Source organism: Otolemur garnettii, unplaced genomic scaffold, assembly GCF_000181295.1.
Source record: "Otolemur garnettii isolate 467f Iridium unplaced genomic scaffold, OtoGar3 scaffold00020, whole genome shotgun sequence".
NCBI classification, from domain to species: Eukaryota; Metazoa; Chordata; class Mammalia; order Primates; family Galagidae; genus Otolemur; species Otolemur garnettii.
This window is the reverse complement of record NW_003852415.1, coordinates 2263935-2285829: the sequence shown is the minus strand read 5'-3', so window position 1 is coordinate 2285829 and position 21895 is coordinate 2263935. Positions and strand designations below refer to the sequence as shown.

The window sequence follows — 21895 nt, the reverse complement described above, 5'->3', positions numbered from 1 at the left end:
GCCTATGGCCCAGTGGGTAGGGCACCATTCTCATATACTGAGGGTGACAGGTTCAAACCCGGCCCTGGGCCTAACTGCAACAGCAACAAAATAGCCGGGCCTTGTGGTGGGCACCTGTAGTCCCAGCTTCTCAAGAGGCTGAGGCAAGAGAATCACCTAAGCTCAGAAGCTGGAGGTTGCTGTGAGCTGTGACGCCACAGTACTCTATCAAGAATGACAAAATGAGACTCTGTCTCAAAAAAAAAAAAATTCTGTTTTGGAAAGACATCCCATGTGAAAGGATTGGAAGACTGAACATTAAGATGGCAATACTCTCTAAAGCAATTTACAGATATAATGTACTCCATATCAATATCCCAACAGTCATTTTTGCAGAAATGGAAAAGGTAATCCTAAAATTCATATGGAATTGCCGGAGACCATGTATTCATGGCAAAAACAATCCTGAAGAAGAAAAATATTAGAGGACTCACACTTCCCAATTTTAAAACTTAATATAAAGATACAGTAATCAAAACAGTATGGCACTAATATAAGAATAAATATACAGATCAATGGAAAATTAAGAGTCCATAAATAAATCCATATCTCTATAGTCAACTGATTTTTGACAATAGGGCCAACACCATTCAATGGGGCCAGGCATGGTGGCTCACACCATAATCCTAGCACTTGGGAGGCCAAGGCAGGTGGATTGTCTGAGCTCACAAGTTTGAGACCAGCCTGAGCCAGAGCGCGACCTCATCTCTTAGAATAGCCAGGTGTTGTCACAGGTGCCTGTAGTCCCAGTTACTTGGGAGGCTGAGGCAAGAGAATCACTTGAGCCCAAGAGTTTGAGGTTGCTGTGAGCTATGATACCACAGCACTATGCCAAGACAAAGTGAGACTCTGTCTCCAAAAAAACCAAAAAAACCAAAAAAACATTCAATGGAGAAAGAATAGTCTTTTCAACTAATTGAACTAATTCTGCTGAGACAACTGAATGTACAAACACAAGTGAATGAAGGTGGACCTCACTACATTAAAAAAATTAACTTAAAATGGATCAATGACTAAATGGCTCTAAATATAAGAGGTTAAGCTATAAAAGTCCTTTTTTTTTTTTTTTTTGAGACAGACCCTCAAGCTATACCCCTGGGTAGAGTGGTGTGGCATCACAGCTCACAGCAACCTCTAACTCCTGGACTCAAGCGAGTCTCCTGCCTCAGCCTCCCAAGTAGCTGGGATCACAGGTGCCTGCCACAATGCCTGGCTATCTTTTGGTTACAGCCATCATTGTTGTTTGGCAGCCCGGGCTGGATTCAAACCCGCCACCTTAGGTGTATGTGGTTGGCGCCTTAGCCACTATAAAAGTCTTAGAAAAAACTAGATCATGACCTTGAGTCAGGCAACATATCTTAACGGTTTCTTAAAATATGACACCAAGAGTATAAGCAACAAAAGAATAATTAGATAAACTGGACACCATCAACACTAAAAACTTTTGTTCATGAGAGAACACTATCAAGAAAGTGAAAATACAATCCACAGAATAGAAAAAATATTTTCAATCATACATCTGATAAAGTACCCATATCCAGAATGTGTAAAGAAATCTCACAACTCAACAGCAAAAAAGACAAGCCAATTTTAAAAATGGGGAATGGTCTTGAACAGGTATTTCTCTAAAGAAGATAAACAAATGGCCAACAAGCACATCAATGTCATTCGTTGCTAAGGAAATGCAAATCAAAACCACAATCAGATACCTGATTAGTTAATTCACATTGACTAATGTGGCTAATAATCTAAAAAATAAAAATAACATGTTTCTGAGGATGTGGAGAAACTGGTATCCACATACATTGTTGATGGGAATGAAAATGGTACAGCTGCTATGGAAAACAGTCTAACAGATGCTTTTTTTTTTGGAGACAGAGTCTCACTCTATTGCCTTGGGTAGTGTGCTGTGGTGTCAACATAGCTCACTGCAACCTCAAACTCTTGAGCTCAAGCAATCCTCCTGCTTCAGTCTCCTGAGTATCTGGGACTACAGGCACAAGCCACACACCTGATAATTGTTCTATTTTTAGTAGAGACAGGGTCTTGCTCTTCTCAGGCTGGACTTGAACTACTGAGCTCAAGCAATCCTTTCACTCCACTGTCCCAGAGTGAAGATTACAGGCATGAATCACCACTTCTGGCCTACTTGACAGATCTTTAATAAGTTAAAGAGAATCACTATATGACCTAGGAATTCCGTTCCTGGTTAATATCCCAAAGAACTGAAAACAATGATTTGTTCATAAACATTCCTATCAGCACTACTCACAATAGACAAAAGGTAGAAACAATACAAATGTCCATCAACTGATGAATGAATAAACAAAACGTGATACAGCACACAATAAAATACTATTCAGCCGCAGAAAGGAATGAAAGACTGGAACATGGTCCAACATGGATGATAACATTATGCTAAGTGAAAGAAGCCAGACACAAAAGGTTACATGTTACATGATTTCATTTATATGAAATATCCAGAGGAGGCAAATCCATAAGAACAGATGTAGATTAGTGGTTGCTAGGGACTGGAGGTATGGGAAAATGGGGAGGTGGCTGCTTGAGGGGTACAGGTTTCACTGTGGGATAATGAAAGTGTTCGGTGACGGCTGTGCAACATTGTAAATGTACTAAGTAACAACAAATTGGATACTCTAAAATGGTTAAATTGGTAAATTTTGTTATATGCACTTTACTACAATTTTTAAAAAATAAGCATACACGTAATTCTGAAAAAATTCCGAGGAATAATATAAGCAGACAACAATGTAAGAAATTATAATCTCTGAAGTATAAAAACTCAACAGATTCTTCTCATTGCCAAAGCCTTTTCCCTATCTATATGTCATATTAATTTCTTCAAGACAAGGTTGATAAGGCCATGCCCAGCTCTGCCCTCTATGGGAGAGGTTACACCCACCTCCAATTATTCGAATATTGTTGTCCTTTGTCAGAATAGCCTCAGCATGGAATACCAAAACTGGAATTCTCCTGCAGCCTCCAGTCCACATGATGCATGGATGATCCCTAAAACCATAAAAAGGCTTCATTAACTTACAGCTCAAAAGCTGGATTAACTGTTTAACCTGATTACTACAGCTTGTTGCTTAGCAATTTTCCCCATCTTTCTAGAACGAGAATCCCAAATATCCTGAGAAAAATCACTCATCTCACATTCTTTTTGTTTTAAGAGTATCTTCCTAGAGTACAACGGCATAATCATAATTCACTATAACCTCAAACTCCTGGGCTCAAGCTATCCTCCTGCCTCAGCCTCCCAAGTAGCTAGAACTATAGGACATTGGCTAATTTTTCTGTTTTTTGTATAGATGGGGTCTCCCTCTTGTTCAAGCTACTGGAACTCCTAACCTCAAGCAATCCTCCTGCATTGGCCTCCTAGAGTGCTAGAACTACAGGGGTGAGCCACCATGCCTGGCTTATCTCCCATTCATAGCCACGTTGGTTTAGGATTAACTTTAACTCTATCCCTGCTCAAGAGAGTTTCAGCCAATCAGGGTACTTTATCATTTAGTTACAGTGATTGGTTCAGAGACAGGCACATAAACCAACAGGAGCCCTTGAATGTAAGGAGACATAGCCTGAGACCAGAAAGCAATGCTTTGTTTCTTTTCTGTAGCAGCTACAGATGATAGCCTCCTTTCCTCTTGATGGTATAGAACAGGGGTGTCCAACCTATGGCCTAAAAGCCATGGGTTAATTATATGACACCTATTATGCTTATCTGTGGGGCCAGATATCATGAAAACAGACCTTTTGGGGAGGGAGGGGCTCATCAATGTTTGCGTATTTTATGTGTGACCCAAGGCAACTCTTCTTCCAATTTGCAGCAGAGAAAAAAGATCGTTCATCCCTAGTATGAGAATGAGAAATATGGAACTGCCACAGTCATTTTGTAACCTTAAAGGGAGAGCTTCAAGCTACTGGTTAAGAAAGAAGTCAGTGGAAGGCTGACTCAAAGAAGGAGAGAAATGATCAGATCCTGCGTGCTAAAGCTGGAGCTGTAGAATCACGACTTGCCTAAATATGAATTAATAAAGTCTATCACTTAGAAAAATTTGAGTTATGTTTTAATCTTTCACACACATCAAGAATCCTGATATGTTCCCAATAACCCTTCTATGTCCTATACTACCTTTTCAAGCCAATTTGATGACCCATCCTAAGTTTGGGAGCTAGAAACCCTACGTTGATGCAAGTACTACAATTGAAATGACATATTTTTTAAGGAAAGCCTATGCTAAATGGAACAACATATATTTCCCTCTAGTATAAAACCATGGTATGGAGAGGGACCTCTGAGCCTCAGGAAAGCCCAATTAATCTTGGACAGAAGGCTATTTTTTTCATAGATGAGTAAAATCTTCAACAGCCTTATGGCAGGGGACATATGAAGGGAGCAAAAATAAAATGAACTGAGTCCCTACTACTGGTATGTGCCAGGATTTAAACTAAGAAGGTTCACCTGTTATCTTCTTTAATTCTCTTTCCCACACTACAAACTAAAGAAAAAGTGTCTCAAAGAGGTTAACTAATTTCCCTAAGATCATATAGCTACTTAAGTAAGGGAAAAGTATTTGTACTCACAATATGTTTTCTTTCCACCCTTTGCCTCCCTAATTGAATTTCAGTGAAGTTCTTTTTTGTTTGTTTGCTTTTTGCAGTTTTTGGCTAGGGCCAGGTTTGAACCTGCCACCCTAGTATGGGTGGCAGCCTCCTACTCCTTTGAGCCACAGGCACCGCCCTCAATAAAGTTCTAAATATTGAATACCTTGAACTCAACTCTTAGGGAACTTTAATCAATTCCCTAAATGGAATAAGATGAATTTAGCCCAGATGCATTCTGCTCTCTCTTCTCTTTCTTTCTTTCTTTTTTTTATTAAATGATAGCTGTGTACATTAATGCAATCATGGGGTACAGTGTGGTGTTTCCATATACAATTTGAAATATTTTCATCAAACTGGTTAACATAGCCATTATGTCATTTTCTTAGTTATTGTGTTAAGACATTTATGTTCCACTTTTAGAACTCACATAACCATACCACTTAACAAAGGCCATACCAGCTCGGCACCTGTGGCTCAAGTGGCTAAGGTGCCAGCCACATACACCTAAGGTGGCAGGTTCGAATACAGCCCGGGCCTGCCAAAACAACAATGATGGTTACAACCAAAAAATAGCCGGGCATTGTGGCAGGCGCCTGTGGTCTTAGTTACTTGGGAGGCTGAGGCAGGAGACTAACTTGAACCCAGGAGTTGGAGGTTGCTGTGAGCTGTGGTACCACAGCACTCTACCCAGGGGGAAAGCTTGAGGCTCTGTCTCAAAAAAACAAAACAACAACAACAACAAAAAAAGGCCATACCACAAACCAACCTCAGGGCAAAACCAGACCCTCCCAATCCAAGTTTTAAAAGATCCACACCTCGAATGCACAGTCTGCCAGGCTACTAATCCTAGAAGCAACGCAGCCTTTACCTTTGGGATGAGCTGTCTATAGCTTTTTAGTGAAGAAAACAAAGAACACTATCCCTAGTTCATGCTCTGTTTTCCAGAAACAGAATATGGATGTTTACTGTTCTTGTTCCTTAACCTGGGTAATATAGCCCATTTGTGAGAAATGGTATCTACAGACTATCTTTTTTAGCAAGGACTGTTTTCTGACTTGCTTGCTTTTTAATCTTAAAATACCTGTAAACTGTGAGCATGAGATCAGATGGTTCATATAATCTCTTCCCACCTTATAAATTTTCCATTATATTTCTAAGTCAACAGATAAAAAACAGGCAGCCTAAACTACAAAGTTTTGGATACAAACTTTGGAAACTAACCAAATTTCTCTGCCAATCTAGCACTAGCTATCAACTGGCATCATTATGCCTTAGCACGGCAGTTCTCAACCTGTGGGTCACAACCCCCAGGAACTGTATTAAACGGTCGCGGCATTAGCAAAGTTGAGAACCACTATCTTAACACTTACAAACAATAACTGATGTTGCAACTTAAAAAATGCCTAACAAGAGTCAGAACACAATAAATAGCTGAGAAGACTCCAGCCCTAACTATACCACAGGTGTCCCAAAAGTCTCCCCTAAAATCACCATACATAGGAGAATGGGGAAATGTAGCCAAATGTACTTTTACTTACAAAATATTCATTACAAAATGAAAATACTCTCTACGTGTTGGCCACCTCGTTGTAAAATTTTCCTTATGTATAGCAACTTCCAAGGCAACTTTTAGGACACCCTATGTTTATGGAAAATAAAAACTCTCACAGAGAAGTCTTTTCACTTGTAACTCTTTTCACTTACAATCTAAGGAAAAATTAAAAAGGGCACAGGCAAATGAGTAATTCAGTAAATCAACTAAAAACCACTTAATGTGGCAGACGCAAAACTGTCATGAAAAACATGCTCCCACCAGGTGGTGCTAAAAAGGAAAACTTCAAAATTATTAGGAAACTGAATATTGGGACTTTAAATTTTTAGTCATATCAGAAAGTAGTATATATTTAGAAAACCTACTTTTATAGGCATGAAAGAACAAAGGATTTAAATGATTAGTTATTCAAGCAGCCTGGTTTCATGGTTTATTTTATTGAAAGTCTAAAAACATGTTAGTTTTTAAGGAGCAATTTCAGGAAGAATATTCACTTCTGAGAACCAGCCACATAACTCAAAGATGAAGATGTAAAGTAGCATTTTTACTCCTACTTCTATGCCTTCTTCATACCATTGTCCCTGCTAGAAATGCCTTCTCTGCCTCTCTGTTTGAAGCCCAGCCTCCTAAGTCCACCTCAAGTCTCACCACCTCCCTGGAGCCTTCCCCAGCTTCTGCAGCCTGTGAAGACACCCAGCTTCACTGAATTTCTGTAGCATTCACTTTATAATTGATTGTTGATGATTTTTTTCTTTCTTTTTTTTTTTTTGAGACAGAGTCTCACTATGTTGCCCTTGGTAGAGCCATGGCGTCACAGCTCATAGCAACCTCAAACTCTTGGGCTTAAGCAATTCTCTTGCCTCAGCCTCCCAAGTAGCTGGGACTACAGGCACCCCCCACAACACCCGGCTATTTTTCTGTTGTAGTTGTCATTGTTGCTTAGCTGGCCCGGGCTAGGTTCAAGCTGGCCCGGGCTAGGTTCGAACTTGCCAGCCTCGGTGTATGTGGCCGATGCTGTAACCGCTGTGCTACAGGCACTGAGCCTGTTGATGATCTTTTTAACTGATAGAAAGCCAGCTTTTATGATAGAAAATTAAAGCTACTATTTTTTCAGTGATTAAAGAAACTTTACATCAAGATCTTAAATTTTCTACACCTATATATAAATTTTACTTGGGATCCCAAGCAAAATATAGAATAGACCCTCTTCACATTTGCTATTTGAATTAATGCTATGCAAAACAAGGACTGCCTGGACAATTTCTAATCAAAGTCCAGGATTACAAAGCATTAATATTTTAATGCAGACTAAAGGATCTGAGCAGATCTAACAGATACTCATGCATATCTGTCTGTGGATCAAATCAACATCTTCAGATGACTTAAGGCCTTTGAACTTCCAAATCAACTTTTAAAATGTAAGCCTGGGCCAGGTATAGTGGCTCATGCCTATAATCCTAGCATTGTGGGAGGCCAAGACAGGAATATCACTTGAGCTCAGGAATTTTAGACCAGCCTGAGGAAGAGACCTTGTCTCTACTAAATATAGGGGGGAAAAAATTAGCCAGGAGTTGTAGTGGATGCCTATAGTCCCATTTACTGGCAAGGCTGAGGCAGGAGTTGAGTCCAAGAGTTTGAGGGTGCTGTGAGCTATGATGATGCCATTGCACTCTACCTGGGGCCACAGAGTGAGGCTCTTCTCAAAAAAAAAAAAAAAGTACACTCTGCACAGACAAAAACAAACGAAGCCCTCCCAGCAACATCATTAGCCAAGCAAGTTGAAACTTCACAGGTAAATCAGAAAGAACACTGTCAAACTGTGTTTATTAGAAGTGAAATAATGGACAATAACACAGTCTCTCTCAAAACTTTCACAGTCACCCACTTATTAAAGCAAATCTATAACTTACTATTTGACTCTTTCTAACCTACAAAAATAGCAATTCTATAGTGGAACCTAATACTTGCCAGGCCCAACTTCTACATCCACTAGTCCACTAGTAAGAGAGAAAGTAATGGAGTAAAAAAATATATATATTTAAAATACTAAGACTGATACTTGCTGCAAAGGTTAAAAATTTCAGGAAATAGGTAAGAGGCAGCACAATGAAAGCAAAAAGTCAAAAGAAGGCAAAGTAACTGAAGGGAATTATCCACTTCATTATCCTGAACAAGAATGACCCAAATACACTGTCAAATCTCTATTATTTCCCGTGACCTAACAACGATGAGAAGCCTTTCCAAACCTTTACTAATGCTTAAATAACATTCTTCAAATTACATTACATAATCTTCTACCTTATAAATCCACCATAAATTCAATATTAAACCAGTAAGAATAATGCTTTATATTATTTGTATAGCACTTTACAAGTTACAAAGTAATTTCACATATACTATTCTATTTGCTCCAAACTATATCACTACAACTAGGCTGAGAAATATTATCTCTATTTTTCAGGTTACATAGCACATACACATATTCAAAAGGACTCACAGAGAATCTTAAAGTGAATTTTAACTTTAGGCAGCACTCAGTGGGTGGAGCACCAGCCACGTGCACCAGGGCTGGTGGGTTTGAACCCAGCTCCAGCTTGCTAAAATACAAAAGAAAAAAAAAGTAGCCAGACGTTGTGGTGGGCCCCTGTAGTACCAGTTACTCGGGAGGCTGAGGCAAGAGAATCCCTTGAACCCAAGAGTTAGAGATTGCTGTGAGCTGTGACACCATAGCACTCTACCAAGGGCAACAAAGTGAAACTCTATCTCAATTAAAAAAAAAATGAATTTTAACTTTAACCAGACCATCTCTTTACTGTGTGAAGTAATAATTATAGGAGAGAAAAGGCAAGGTGCTTCAAAATCCAGGAAAGCTAAGTCTGAATCTTAATCCACCACTTACTTTCTCAGAATCCCTATGGAAGTTTCCTGGTATTTTAAAGAGTGAGCTTAATTAAATGAAAATAATAACATTTTCAGATTAAATAAGATATAGTAGTTTAGGTGGCTCATGCCTGTAATCCCAGCACTTGGGAGGCAAAGGCAGGTGGATTGCCTGAGCTCACAGTTCAAGACCAGCTTGAGCAAGTGTGAGACCCTGGCTCTAAAAATAGGTGGGCGCCTTAGTGCCTGTGGCTCAAGTGGCTCAGACGCCAGCCACATACACCAGAGGTGGCAGGTTCAAATCCAGCCCGGGCCTGCCAAACAACAATGACAACTACAACCAAAAAGTAGCCGGGCATCATGGCAGGCACTCGTAGTCCCAGCTACTTGGGAGGCTGAGGAAAGAGAATCGCTTAAGCTCAGGAGTTGGAGGTTGCTGTGAGCTGTGATACCATAGCACTCTACCAGAGGGTACGGCTTGAGGCTCTGTCTAAAAAATAAAAATAAATAAATAAATAAATAAATAAAAATAAAAATAGCTGGGCATTGTGGCAGGCACCTGTAGTCCCAGCTACTTGGGAGGCTGAGGCAAGAGAATCACTTAAGCCCAAGAATTTGAGGTTGCTGTGAGCTATGACATCACAGCACTCTACTGAAGGGGACAAACTGAGACTCAGAAAAAAAAGTTACAGTAGTTTAATTTTCAGATTAAATGAGATACAGATGAGATAAAGCCTTTATCACCATCTATATTAGACACACTTATCACTACCATTCATTTTTATTATGAGGATTCAGAAATCACGAAACTTGACTCATACCTAAAAGAACTCAGGAAAGTAATGTTGTTCAGTGGACACAGCATGGGCTATAGAATTCTAATATCCTGCCCCAGAGTTACTATGTTACCTGATCTCTGTATTATCATTGTAAAGGCTTTTGAGAAAATTAGCAAAACATAATCAATGTCACAGAGTTTAGAGACCTATTTTTCCTCAATCTCAAAAAATTTCAAAATATTCTATGTTAGGAGCTCTGAGCAAGGGTTCCTCCAGAACTGCTACCTGTACTTGGAGCTCATGTTCCTGCATGAGCCTAGAAACAGAGGATTATCTCATTTCTGATAGCTGATGGAGACTGAATAATAAAATCTTGAGTTAGATCATGGATAGAAGCTAAAGCCATTGTCAGACAATACCAAGGAAGGACACTGGTTAAAATTACAGTACAACTGCCATAGTTGACAACCTCCCTGCACTGACTATCTCCTTAAGTTGACGTAATTTTCACAGACCAAACGTGCATCACATGTACACATCAGTATGGTAGGCTTAGTTCCTTATGTTGACCACCTCCATATGTCAACCAGTTTGTTACAGTCCTTTGGGTGACCAACTTATGCAGGTTCTCTTGTACATGAGTAAAAGAAAACTATTTTTCATCCTAAAAGCAAAGTCAAAAGCAGGCTGGCTGTTACTTACTCTTGGCTTACCACCTCCTCATCCTCTGAGGATGATGCTGTTTCCTCCAGGTCCCGGGCCATCACCACTGGCATTTCCTTTAGGGTTTGTCATGCAGTCAGCAGACAGGGGCCTCAGAGACCTTTCCTGGCAGATTCACTGGATCAAACAACTTGGATGGCACAGATTCCTGCAAAAAGGTCAATTGAACTGAAACACAGTGCAGTTGTCTATTCATTCTTGACTACATTATTAAATACATTCCTTTATAAATACTGCCCAACCTCTAGAAGCTTACCTTCTATCACAGTGCCTCAAATAGGCCATAAAAATCAAGCTTTTTTTCCAACATACTGTCTGGGCTTTATGTATTTGAAGAGCTTCTGCTAAGTCTGAGTTTCTCAGTCGTCTTTTATATACTAAATGCCATATGCACTAAAAGGACAGGCTTACTTTACCTTTAGGGCAATTTCAGGTAAGCAGATGATTCTTAAAACACAGATTCCTTGCTAGACAAACCTGACCTGGGTTAAAAAAAAAAAAAAAAAAGAACTCCAGGTTTAAGACCCTTGCAAACAGCAAGATGCCATCATGTATCCACTAAAGAAAAATTCAACAATGAACCAAAAGATTAATACAGGGTGCACATAAAGTTTATATGCAATTTAAAATAGTTTAACATAGTAAATTGCACACAAACTTTATACTCTCCTGAAATAAGGGTCATACAAACGGCTAAGGGGAAAAAAAAAAAAAAAAAAAACCACTGTCCTTCCAAAAACTCTTAATTGTTCTACCTTATTAAAAACTTTGATCTGAATCTCAAATAGATATTAAAATTAGGACATTTCCAAAACATTTTTTTCTTTCTTCCTTTAACAACCTTGATCATGCCAAACAACACTGCATTTCTAACTTTAAACATTTTTCCATAGGCAAAAAAAGTACGTTTGTTAAGTGTGTTAGAGGCAAACAGAAACTGCAGATAAAGAAAATGAACATATTTAAATGATCATAATCCCATTACTCAGAAATAACCACCTCGTGTCAATCTTTCCAAACTTTACTTTTCTGTACATTCATATAAACGATAAGATTATAAATAAGACAAAAAAACACCAACCCCGATAATGATCCCTACAGATCTTGAGCGGAATAGGCAATATCTAACGACGTTATTCCAGAGACTACCAACGGGATTTCTCGACCTTTCCCAAAACGTTGGGAAGTCCCCTAGGTTAAAACAAAAACTCCAAGCGAGGAAAGGATGCCAACCGTTCCTAGTCTGCCTGCAGAGCGGGGAGAAACAGGACTATCGAAGAAGATTAAAGATACGCGCTGAAGAGAGTCATGGCCCTAAAAGGATCTGCCCCTCAGTTCCCCTCTACCAGCTCACTCCAATCCCAAGTAGATCCGCATGTCCCTCCTCCCTAGAAAGGACAGGCAACTCCGCCGCAGTGATTCAACCCGGAGCATCCGGAATACAACAGCTGCTCCTGGGCTCTGAGCGGGAAGTGCAGCGGACGGCGCTGGCCCAGACCCAGGAACGCGCCTCCCTCGGGCGCCGGCGCAGACATTTACCTGTTTCATCTTTCCATGGCTTGGGGCGGGCAGGCGGGGACCGCTCTCTGCGCCTACCTCCCTCCTCCTTCCCCAGCCCGGCTCACGGCGGCCGCCGACGGCCGCTTCCCCGGTTACTACAACAACCAACAAGCAACCGCCCGCTCGGAGACACTGCGCAGGCGCCTGCTGCCGGCGCCGAAAACGCCCGGCTGCCGGCGCGGAAGAATGTCGTCACCGCCGCGCAGCGCGGGAGTCGAGATCTGCCCTTGGCAGAAAGGAGTCTTCTTTTTTCCGCTCTTTTTTTCCTCCGCCCCTAAAAGGTTGACTCAGACCGAGAGTTCTGCCACGCTGAACCGGAGGGTTTGCTGCGTGAGCAGCGTGCTGTAGGAGAGGATTAGTTAGCAGCAACTGCTGATTGGCAGTAAAGGGGTTCACTCCCTATCTCCTGCTTTAGCAAAACTGGAACAGCCAATCAGAGCGAGGACTGACGGCAGTGACCCAATCCTGGAGCTGGGCTGAGGGCAGGGGCGGGGACAAATGGTTCAGGTGGATTCCGAGCTAGAACTGCCCTGGGGAGCTCGTTTGCTGCTGCTATTGCTGTACTGGGAGTCCGGTGGCCAGGTAAGTAGAATATAGGAGAGAAGAAAGGTGTAGATGGCTTGAATCCAGAGAGTCTAGTAAAATGGACTTGGGATGAAAGGAAGATACCTGGGAGGCAACCTTTTGGTGGGGGAAAGGGCTCAAGAGATGAGGACGTGGGGGCGCTGGGAAGATGGAGAAGGCTTAGCAAATTTGGGGAGCGAAGGAGTGTATGAAAGAATGAGCAGTCGCTGTGAGCCTAGCACTGTGTAAGGAGCCTTCACTTTTTCTCACATTAATTCTTATAGTAACTCTTGAGGTAGATATTTGTATCTCCATTTTGCAGATGAGGAAACCGAGGCTGAAAAGTGTAAAGGACTAGCCCAAGATCACACAGCTACTAAATGGACCAAGTCCCTCTCTCGATGACTCCTAAGTTTTAACACCATACCTGTGTTGAGCTGGGCCAGGGCAAAATTTGAAAATGGATGCTGTATACACTCTAGGAGGCTCTAAAGCTTTAGGGAAATGGGGTTGATGAATTCCCAGAGCAATTCAGAAGCTCTCACGCTTTGTCATTCAAGCCTGGTGGAATTTCTGAGAGCTTCTGTGAAATGGAAGACTTAAGTTCTGCTGAAAAGGGGTGGGGATGGAAGGACTCCATGCAGCTCTTATAACTCTGAAAGGAGACCTGGGTCTAGAGTCTCCTATTGGAGAGGGTGAGAAAATAAAGAGGATAGGTGGGTTCATGGCCCAGGCTATATACCTGCTGTGATGTTCTATAGATCCTTAGTCTGTCTGCACTTGGACAGAGTCCACCTTTTTGACGAATTCTGTCCATCAATACATCCTTACTCCACTAGAGTTCTTTTATGTTTAGTTGTTGAGTGCTTCATATTGTCTTGGGCCATGGTTGACTTTATTGTCTAACTCAGCCAGTAGAACAGTACTGAAATTCCTGACCCCAGAGTAATAAAGGAAATTTGCTAGTGTATTATCACTTCAGGGCCAAAAAGTTAACCTGCCAACAGTTAAACCACAGGCCAAAAATAACAGTAATAATAATAATGATAACACCAGGCATGGTGGTTCATGCCTATAATCCTAGCACTCTGGGATGCTGAGGTGGGTGGATTGCTTGTGCTTAGGAGTTCAAGGCCAACCTGAGCAACAGTGAGACCCCATCTCTAAAACTAGCAGGGAGTTGTGGCGAGCGCCTATAGTCTAAGCTTTTTGGAAAGCTGAGGCAAAAGATCACCTGAGCCCAAGAGTTTGAGGTTTCTGTGAGCTATGATGCCATCGCACTCTACCGAGGGCAACAAAGTAAGACTCTGTCTCAAAAAATAATATTAATAATAATAGTAAAGATGGAAGGAAGTTGTTTCATTCTTAGATTCATTATATTTGTTTTTATTTAAATCAAGCAGATTAAAATTGCTACTCAACAAGGGTTGTTCTAAGCCTATTTTAAAATAATACAATCTAATTGTATTTTCTGTACAACTTTAAGACAAAAGTGGATATGGTATGCTTTTCTTCCTCAAAAATGAGAACTTCATCAAAATATTCTCAGTGAGATAGTATTACAGCTCTGTCATGTATTAGCTGTGTGATCTCAAGAAACTCATTTAACCTCTCTGTTCCAACCCTCACCTGTAAAATGGAAATATTAATAATGTCTGCCTACCCTATTATGAAGATTAAATAGTAATCTATGTTAAGTGCTTGGCACAGTGTGCAGTGCAAGTGGCCAATAGCTGATAACTATTATAATTTCTCTTGCAAACCAACGCCAAGATTACTGTTTACTTCTTCACATAATTTTCTACTAATTGTAAAGTCACAGCAGTTTATTTTTAACTTTTAGATTGTTTTTCTAGTTTATGGAGCATGGTGTACTTGAGAACCAGAGTACAGAAAACCTAAGGGTGTAAATAGAGCACGCACTCATATCATAAGTTCCACTCAAATGTGTTAGGTTTCTATAGGCTTGGAAGGATCATCATTAGCCAGGGAGGTATCTCTGAGTAGATTTAGAATCACCCTCAAGCCACTTGACTTATAAAACAATTGCATGAAAAAGTGAAGATATGAGAGAACTGATTCCAACTAAGTGAAAGGGTTCTGAGGCAGAGTGATAATGTGGAGAAATCACTTAAACAAAGATAAATACTATGCCACGTATTGTAAAATATACTGTTCATTCGCTATTATTAATGTGACTAAATATCGAAACCAATTTCTATAAGTTTTATACAGAAATCCATTTCATTAGTTCATAGTAATATTCATATACTTCCTTTTCTCTCTCTCTCTCTCTCTCTCTCTCTCTTTTTGGCTAGGTTCTTTCACCCAACATTATTTAGCTATTGTCACTCTGGGTAATGACAATAATCCATTTCATTAGTTCATAGTAATATTCATATACTTCCTTTCTCTCTCTCTCTCTCTCTCTCTTTTTTTTTTTTTTGGCTAAGTTCTTTCACCCAGTGTTATTTAGCTGTTGTCACTCTGGGTAACGTTCAGCAACTTGGCATAGGGTAAATATTCAAAGGTAGCGTGCTAACCCTGGGAAGTTAACAGTAGAGTGTTAAGAAAACAGGGGTGGATGAACCTAGAGGACTTGGGAAAGAATCTGTGAAGTGATTGGCCAACTAAGCACTCATGAGTGGGACATAGGTTAACCACAAAAGTGAGAGAGCTTATGGTTGAAGCAGGCTGATCCTCATTGTCTCAGGTCCTCTGCCTCTGTTTCCAAGGCAAAAAGCCCTCTCAGGTTTAAGGGGAGTCATGAGCCGTTTCCTGAATGTGTTAAGAAGCTGGCTGGTTATGGTGTCCATCATAGCCATGGGGAACACACTACAGAGCTTCCGAGACCACACCTTTCTTTATGAAAAGCTCTACACTGGCAAGCCAAACCTCGGTAAGAAATCAAAGAATTTCTACATCCTTTGTAGGACTGGCCTACATTGTGGTTCACAAACAGGCTGTACATCAGGATACGTTAAGAATAAAGCACAGGTACCTATTTATTGAACCTGGCTAGGGCCCAGGAATCCAGCTGCTAAAACTCCCCAGGTGACTTCTGATTCTCCCTTGTCTAGAAGCTACTGGAATAATACTTTGTGGTAAGCACTTGACCTTTTCTCCCTGTCCAAGCTTCTCTGAATACTTTTTTATTCATTTTATACTGCCCTGGGCAGTGTGTACAAAAAAAAAAATGATAATGGCAAGTAAAAACTAGAGTTTCCTGGTGGCTCTGTGATGCCCCACCAGAAAGCCCTAAAGAACCTTTTCATATTATCTCAAAGCCCTTTTCAGAAATCATGTCCAGGCACACTGGATTTATATTGTGTTAGAGATGGAGAGTTACTAACCCAAGATCTTCCTGTGACATAGTCCCTCCAAATTGGTTTCCCCAAATGAAACATCACAAGGTCCACAGTGGCCTTTCCTAGCTTCCTGAGCCTCTCTGCTGAGCATGTTTGTACATTTTAGCTGGCATTTCATCACATTAATGTGTGGGGTAGTTGGACTGCAGCATTGTTTCACGGTAGCTGATAATTCTATGTCACATTTATAGCTAACCCAGATTCAGGCTCTGACCTAGCTCACTTCTGCAATGTCTGGGCATAAAATGAAATTAAATAGGCTAAATAGGCTCGTTTAGGGCAAAGCTCAAATGTAATTGGATTAAAGAACCTGGGAAAGTGAGCAAGACAACTCTATTTTTTCACCCTCAAATTCTGCCCTCAAATGATCAAAGAACCCTGTATAGATCTGCAGGTTTTTAGAGGTTATCGGGTTTAACCATTTGAATTTAAATCGAGACAGAGCCACCTGGTCATGTGGCTTGCTAAAGCTCATTCGGCTGAGCAGAACTCAGGTGTGTGTTTGGCTATCCCAGAAGTGGAGGCTGCCTCCTCCCTTGTAATCTGGAGGGGCTGTCATGATACTCACAGATCAATTGCTATGCATTTAAATCACCCAAGCAGGGAGTTTCTAGAAACACTTATGCCCACAGCATACCACCAAAGAGTATCATATAATTGGTCTGGTAACCAGGCCTTGAAATTTTATAAAACTCCCTCAGCTGATTGTAATAAATGCCAAGGGTTAAGAACCATTGTTATGGTGGAATATGACCCGTAATTTCTGGACAAAATACTTAATATAACAGTATCAGAATGAAGCCTCCAAGAGCAAGGTTCCCCGCCAACACACACCAAGGCCTTGTTCTGCTACCATGTGCGCAGGAAACCAGCCTGGTGTTGGCTTCATTTAATGATGTAAATTTGGGAAGAGATGGAAGGACTTAGATCTTTTAAAAGAACATATGTGGGCATGTAGATTGATCCCCAGTATCTCTTGAGTTCTCTCTTGGATCAGCCTTGAAAGTCTTTGGACCTCCGAGGCATCTTGTATTGACAGACCAGTCTCTATAACATTTCCCCAAACCTGTCTGATCTAGACCCTCTGGACTGCAAGGGGCGGAGGATATAAACTACTGCATCCAGGACTTATTTCCCTGCATCAGCTCTTTATTGGGTTTCCACTCTTGAAGACACCCCTTCCAACTGTAGACATTTGAAGAGAATCTGAGTGGTAGTCATTCTGGAACTTCTTCCATTCCTTCTAGTTCCCATGTGCAGCATCAAGACCTCCACTCTGCCCAGCCGCAGAGAGATGAGGTTCAGCTCCCTAATGCCTATGAACCATTAGTGAAATAGGAGTTTGGTAGGAAGCCCAACCCTTCTCTTCTCGACACTCTTGTTTTTTTCTGCTACACAGTGAATGGCCTCCAAGCTCGGACCTTTGGGATCTGGACACTGCTCTCATCAGTGATTCGCTGCCTCTGTGCCATTGACATTCACAACAAGACGTATGTAAGGGAAGGAAGAGCTTTAGCATCTTTTTGTTGGAAATCAGATGTGAGGCATACCCACTGCCCCAGCCAACCACCCCCCTACACACTGTTGGGACTTGTTAATTATTTTAACATATTACCCTTGAACATGGATATTAATAGTCTAATAGATTTCATTCCTTCCAGGCCTAAAAAACATAATATGCTTAACAGGTCTTTTTTAATGTCTGAAAATTCTTTGGAACTGATAATAGCAAACTGGCAATGTCATTTTTCTTTTTTTTTTTTTTTTGAGACAGAGTCTCACTGGCAATGTCATCCAATGGTCAGCATCATACTGCTCTACGTTTGTTTTTGGTTTTTTTCCTTTTATAACCCTCTACTTCTTTACTATAGAATCAGCCTTGACCAGGAGCAATGACTCAAACTTATAATCCTAGCACTTTAGCAGGCCAGGTGGGAGGATTGCTTGAGGCCAGGAATGCAAGACCAGCCTGGGCAATAGCACAACCCTATCTCTACAAAAAAAAAAGGAGGAGGGTGGAAACTAGCCATGTGTAGTGGCATGTACATATAGTTTCAACTATTTGGGAGGCTGATGCAGGAGGATCACTTGAGCTCAGAAGTTTGAGGTTTGCAGTGAGCTATAATAATGCCACTATAGTCTAGCCTGAGCAACAGAGAACTTTCGTGCAAAAAGAATTGGCCAGGCATAGTGGGTCACACCTGTAATAGTAGTAGCATTCTAGGTTGCCAAGACAGGTGGATTGCTTGAGCTCAGAAGTTACAAACCAGTCTGAGCAAGAATGAGACCCGTCTGTATTTAAAAAATAGAAAAAATAGCTGGGCATTGTGATAGGCGCCTGTAATCCTAGCTACTTCTGAGACTGAGACAAGAGGATTGCTCAGGCCCAAGAGTTTGAGGTTGCTGTGAGCTGTGATGAGTGCCACAGCACTCTATCCAGGCCTGCACTCAACCCCAGGGCAACAGAGTGAGGCTCTTGACTTTAAGAAAAGAAAAAATAATTAAAAGAATTAGCCTTTTTTAGAGTAGCCACCCACACGTATCTTTTTCACATTCCTCCTAAGAAGCAGGAATGAACAGAAATTACAATCCATGAAAAAAGAGGAACCCACAAAGAACCTACTTATGCAGTCTGTAGGTGAGCATGAAATAGAATCTAGGACTCCTGTATCCTCCCTCTCTAGGGTACTCAAACAGAACCCTATGGAATTGCTGTGTACAATCAGAAGCTGTGACTGGTTCTGGCCACTGGAGGGGGCTCAAGCTTTCATCCCAGTAACAGATTATCACACTCTTAACTTACCTAAACTCTCAGCATGTAGGGAAGAGAAGAAGCAATAATATTTAAAAAGCCCCTCTCCTTTTTAAGTTCTTAATTTTTATTTTTTAAAGATGAGAGTCTCATTATATTGGCTAGGCTGGTCTCAAACTCCTGGGCTCAAGCAATCCTTCCTGCCTTAGCCTCCTGAATAGCTGGACCACAGGCACATGCCACCATACCCAGCGGAGCGCCTTTTATCATACCAGGAGCTTTTACCTACGTGGTCTTTATTGAATTTCCTCCTAACAGCCTTCGGAGGTAGCAATTTTCATTCCTGATTTTGCAGATCTAAATATTAGAGATCCAATTAATATAAACTGAGGAAGACTGACATTTGAAGCAGAACTATTACTCCTTTGATGTCTCTAACTTTATTTTTAATTTTTTTTTTTCCAAACTTGAAACTGTAATGTACTTGTCCTAAATTGACATGTATTTTCGGAATCGCATGGTTCGGTGGAAACAGCCTTGGGCTGACAATGAAAACAAGAAAATAGTTCTTGTCTCAGTTCTGTTGGTAACTAGCTTCTCAGCAGCAGATTCATTATTTATTTCCTCTGCACCTTTGTCTCTTCATCTATAAAATGAGAATAGACATCTGTTCTACCTCTTAGGGCACCTGAGAGGAAGGGAGATTGAATAATCATTTTTAAGACCTTCACCATGATGAGGAATAGTTGATAGGTATAAGGGATATGTCTTTCTTTTGTCATGCTTTTGGAATGAGCAAAGACAACTTAGACTTATCTTTACCTCGGTTACCCATTCATTTTTCCCCTCTCCCAACACAGGATGGCTGCAAATGCTGAGTTCTATTTCCAACCCTCTCTAGCCTAGGACTTTGACCCACGCACTTCTGATGTGCACTCTGATCCTATTCCCTCCCTAACAGGAAACTCAAAATTTACATATACGTTCATGTTTCCAAAATGTATAAAAACATGCACAGGAGTGATAAAAACCAAATTTAAGATATCGATTGCTTCTAGGGAAGCAGGGAAGGAGGAGAAGGGGATCAGGGTGGGATAAGGATACACAGGACGCTTTAACTGTTTATCTGTAATTTTTTATTTGTTAGTAAAAGCTATTGGCAACAAAAGTGTCAAAATGCTAAGATTTAATGCAGTTGGGTCTTGGTTGCCCTAGGGTTCGTTATAGTATTCTATTTTTAAATGTTTGAAATGTTTTATAATTTTTTTTTTTCATTTTACACTTCAAAAAAGATATCAGCAAACCAAGTGGTCAGTTATCTAGCAGCCCATCTCTTCTCTACCTCATAGGCAAAGCTGAGGAGCAAGCTCTCTTCCCATGAAGTTGTCATTGTGTCTTCTGTCTGACCACTTTTCTAGGCTAAGACACAAGGTAACCAGCCTACATTGCAGGAGCATTTCAAAGCTCTAGAGGTGTCCCTGCTCATCTTTGCCATTCAGGCTGTTATGTCTGTGGCATCATCCATCTTGTAAACACTGACTAGCACGTGGCCAGACATCTGCCAGGTAGGGTTAGACTCCAGAGGCAGCCAATTTGGATAAATAGAATATTCTGTGCTTAAATAGATCCAGAATTGCCTACACTGCCTAGGATTGCCACAGTCTAGACTCTGCTGTTGCCGGGTTCACCACCTTGCTAAGGCTTGGAGATCCACTCTGAGTGCCTAGACCGTTCTCTCAGTTAGCAACTGTGCGAGACCTTTAGTTTTGCCCAAAATGAGAATAAATTCATGTAATCAAAAAGTGTCATTTTCCTAAGCCCTAGTCACATCCCGGGTTTAAGTCTGACGGATAGATGTCTTCGGTTCTGTGCAAAACAGTAACTTCAGCTGTTAAAACTGTCGGCTCCCTTGCAGGCTCTACCACATCACACTCTGGACCTTCCTCCTCGCCCTGGGGCACTTCCTCTCAGAGTTGTTTGTATACGGAACTGCAGCTCCCACGGTGGGCGTCCTGGCACCCCTGATGGTGGCAAGTAAGCATCCAGCCACCCCAGACTTTCTACAGGAACTGTACCAGCACTAGGGCTGGTACAAAGGGTGGACACGGGGGAGATGCAAGAAAGGTGCTGTGTTTGTGTCAGTCACTAATCCTTTGTCTGTATTTAAGGTCTCTCCATCCTGGGTATGCTAGTTGGGCTCCGTTACCTAGAAGCAGAACCAGTATCCAGACAGAAAAAGAGAAACTGAGGCCGCATTCCACCTCCAAGACTTCATCGTCTTCCATCTCTGCCGTCTTCTTCCATCCTCATCTCTGCTCTTTTAATTTCTTCTTTTCCGTTCCATTAGCAGTCCCTTTATTCACTTTTAGCCTCTTAAGTTTTTTCTATATTTTTAAAATTTTAAGATATGACATGCATACAGAAAAGTATATAACATGAATGTACAATATAAAGAATAATTTTAAGTACTCTGTAACTCCATCCATGTCAACCAAGTGCCAGCACCTCAGAAGCCCACTATGTGTCCTCTCCCTTCTGACACCCCCGTCTAGGCTCCCTTTTCCAGCCTTCTGCTCGCTCTCCCTTTTGTTTTCATTCCTTGATTTGACTTGCGTGGTGGGAACATGTGAACTGTGACAATTAAAGCTGCTGCCCACCCAGAGCAGCTGTGACCAAGGGCTGCTTCAAGAGGCGTCCATACAGGTTGGGCTCCTCTCTGCTGCTGGACCCAAGACTCTGAACTATCCAAGGGACAGGCAGTTCTTCTAAGAAGGGCTCTCCTGTGCATGATCATGGCGCTCCTTCTGTCTACAGAAGGATGAAGATTGGAAGAGTCTGGGATGTTTTTAGACCTTCTGCTCAGTTGTATTTGTATAACGAGCACAAATACAATAAACAGACGATAAACAGAAAAACCTCCACTGTGATTAATCCTTGTACTTTGACCTACCCGAAGACAAGAGCACTCCTGCAGTATGACTCTTAGGATTAGAGAATCAGAGTTTTCTACCTGATTGAATATACCACAGTGATCTTTTTTTTTTTTTTT

The 21895-nt window shown here is 41.2% G+C and overlaps 2 protein-coding genes across 3 annotated transcripts in view; one reads left to right on the top strand and one right to left on the bottom strand.

Annotated features, from left to right (window-relative positions):
- Positions 1-12411, bottom strand: part of TTLL5 (tubulin tyrosine ligase like 5) — a 308822-nt gene extending 296411 nt beyond the window's left edge. The window contains exons 1-3 of the mRNA XM_023511518.1: positions 12142-12411; positions 10582-10750; positions 2963-3069 (exon numbers count right to left, since the gene is read on the bottom strand). Coding sequence (XP_023367286.1) covers positions 2963-3069; positions 10582-10655 — 181 coding nt within the window. The 5' untranslated portion in view covers positions 10656-10750; positions 12142-12411. The remainder of the gene's footprint in view (positions 1-2962; positions 3070-10581; positions 10751-12141) is intronic.
- On the top strand, positions 12342-21311 carry ERG28 (ergosterol biosynthesis 28 homolog). Of its 2 annotated transcripts, none has more exons than XM_003786927.3 (5): positions 12342-12744; positions 15462-15625; positions 17494-17584; positions 20762-20880; positions 21015-21311. In XM_003786927.3, exons 2-5 carry the CDS (start codon positions 15493-15495, stop codon positions 21092-21094), a joined length of 423 nt encoding a protein of 140 aa, XP_003786975.1. In that variant the 5' UTR covers positions 12342-12744; positions 15462-15492; the 3' UTR covers positions 21095-21311. The 2 variants fall into 2 exon arrangements, with proteins under 2 accessions (XP_003786975.1, XP_023367287.1); XM_023511519.1 differs by having other exon boundaries at positions 12667-12744; positions 15440-15625.
- The last annotated feature ends 584 nt before the right edge of the window (positions 21312-21895 follow it).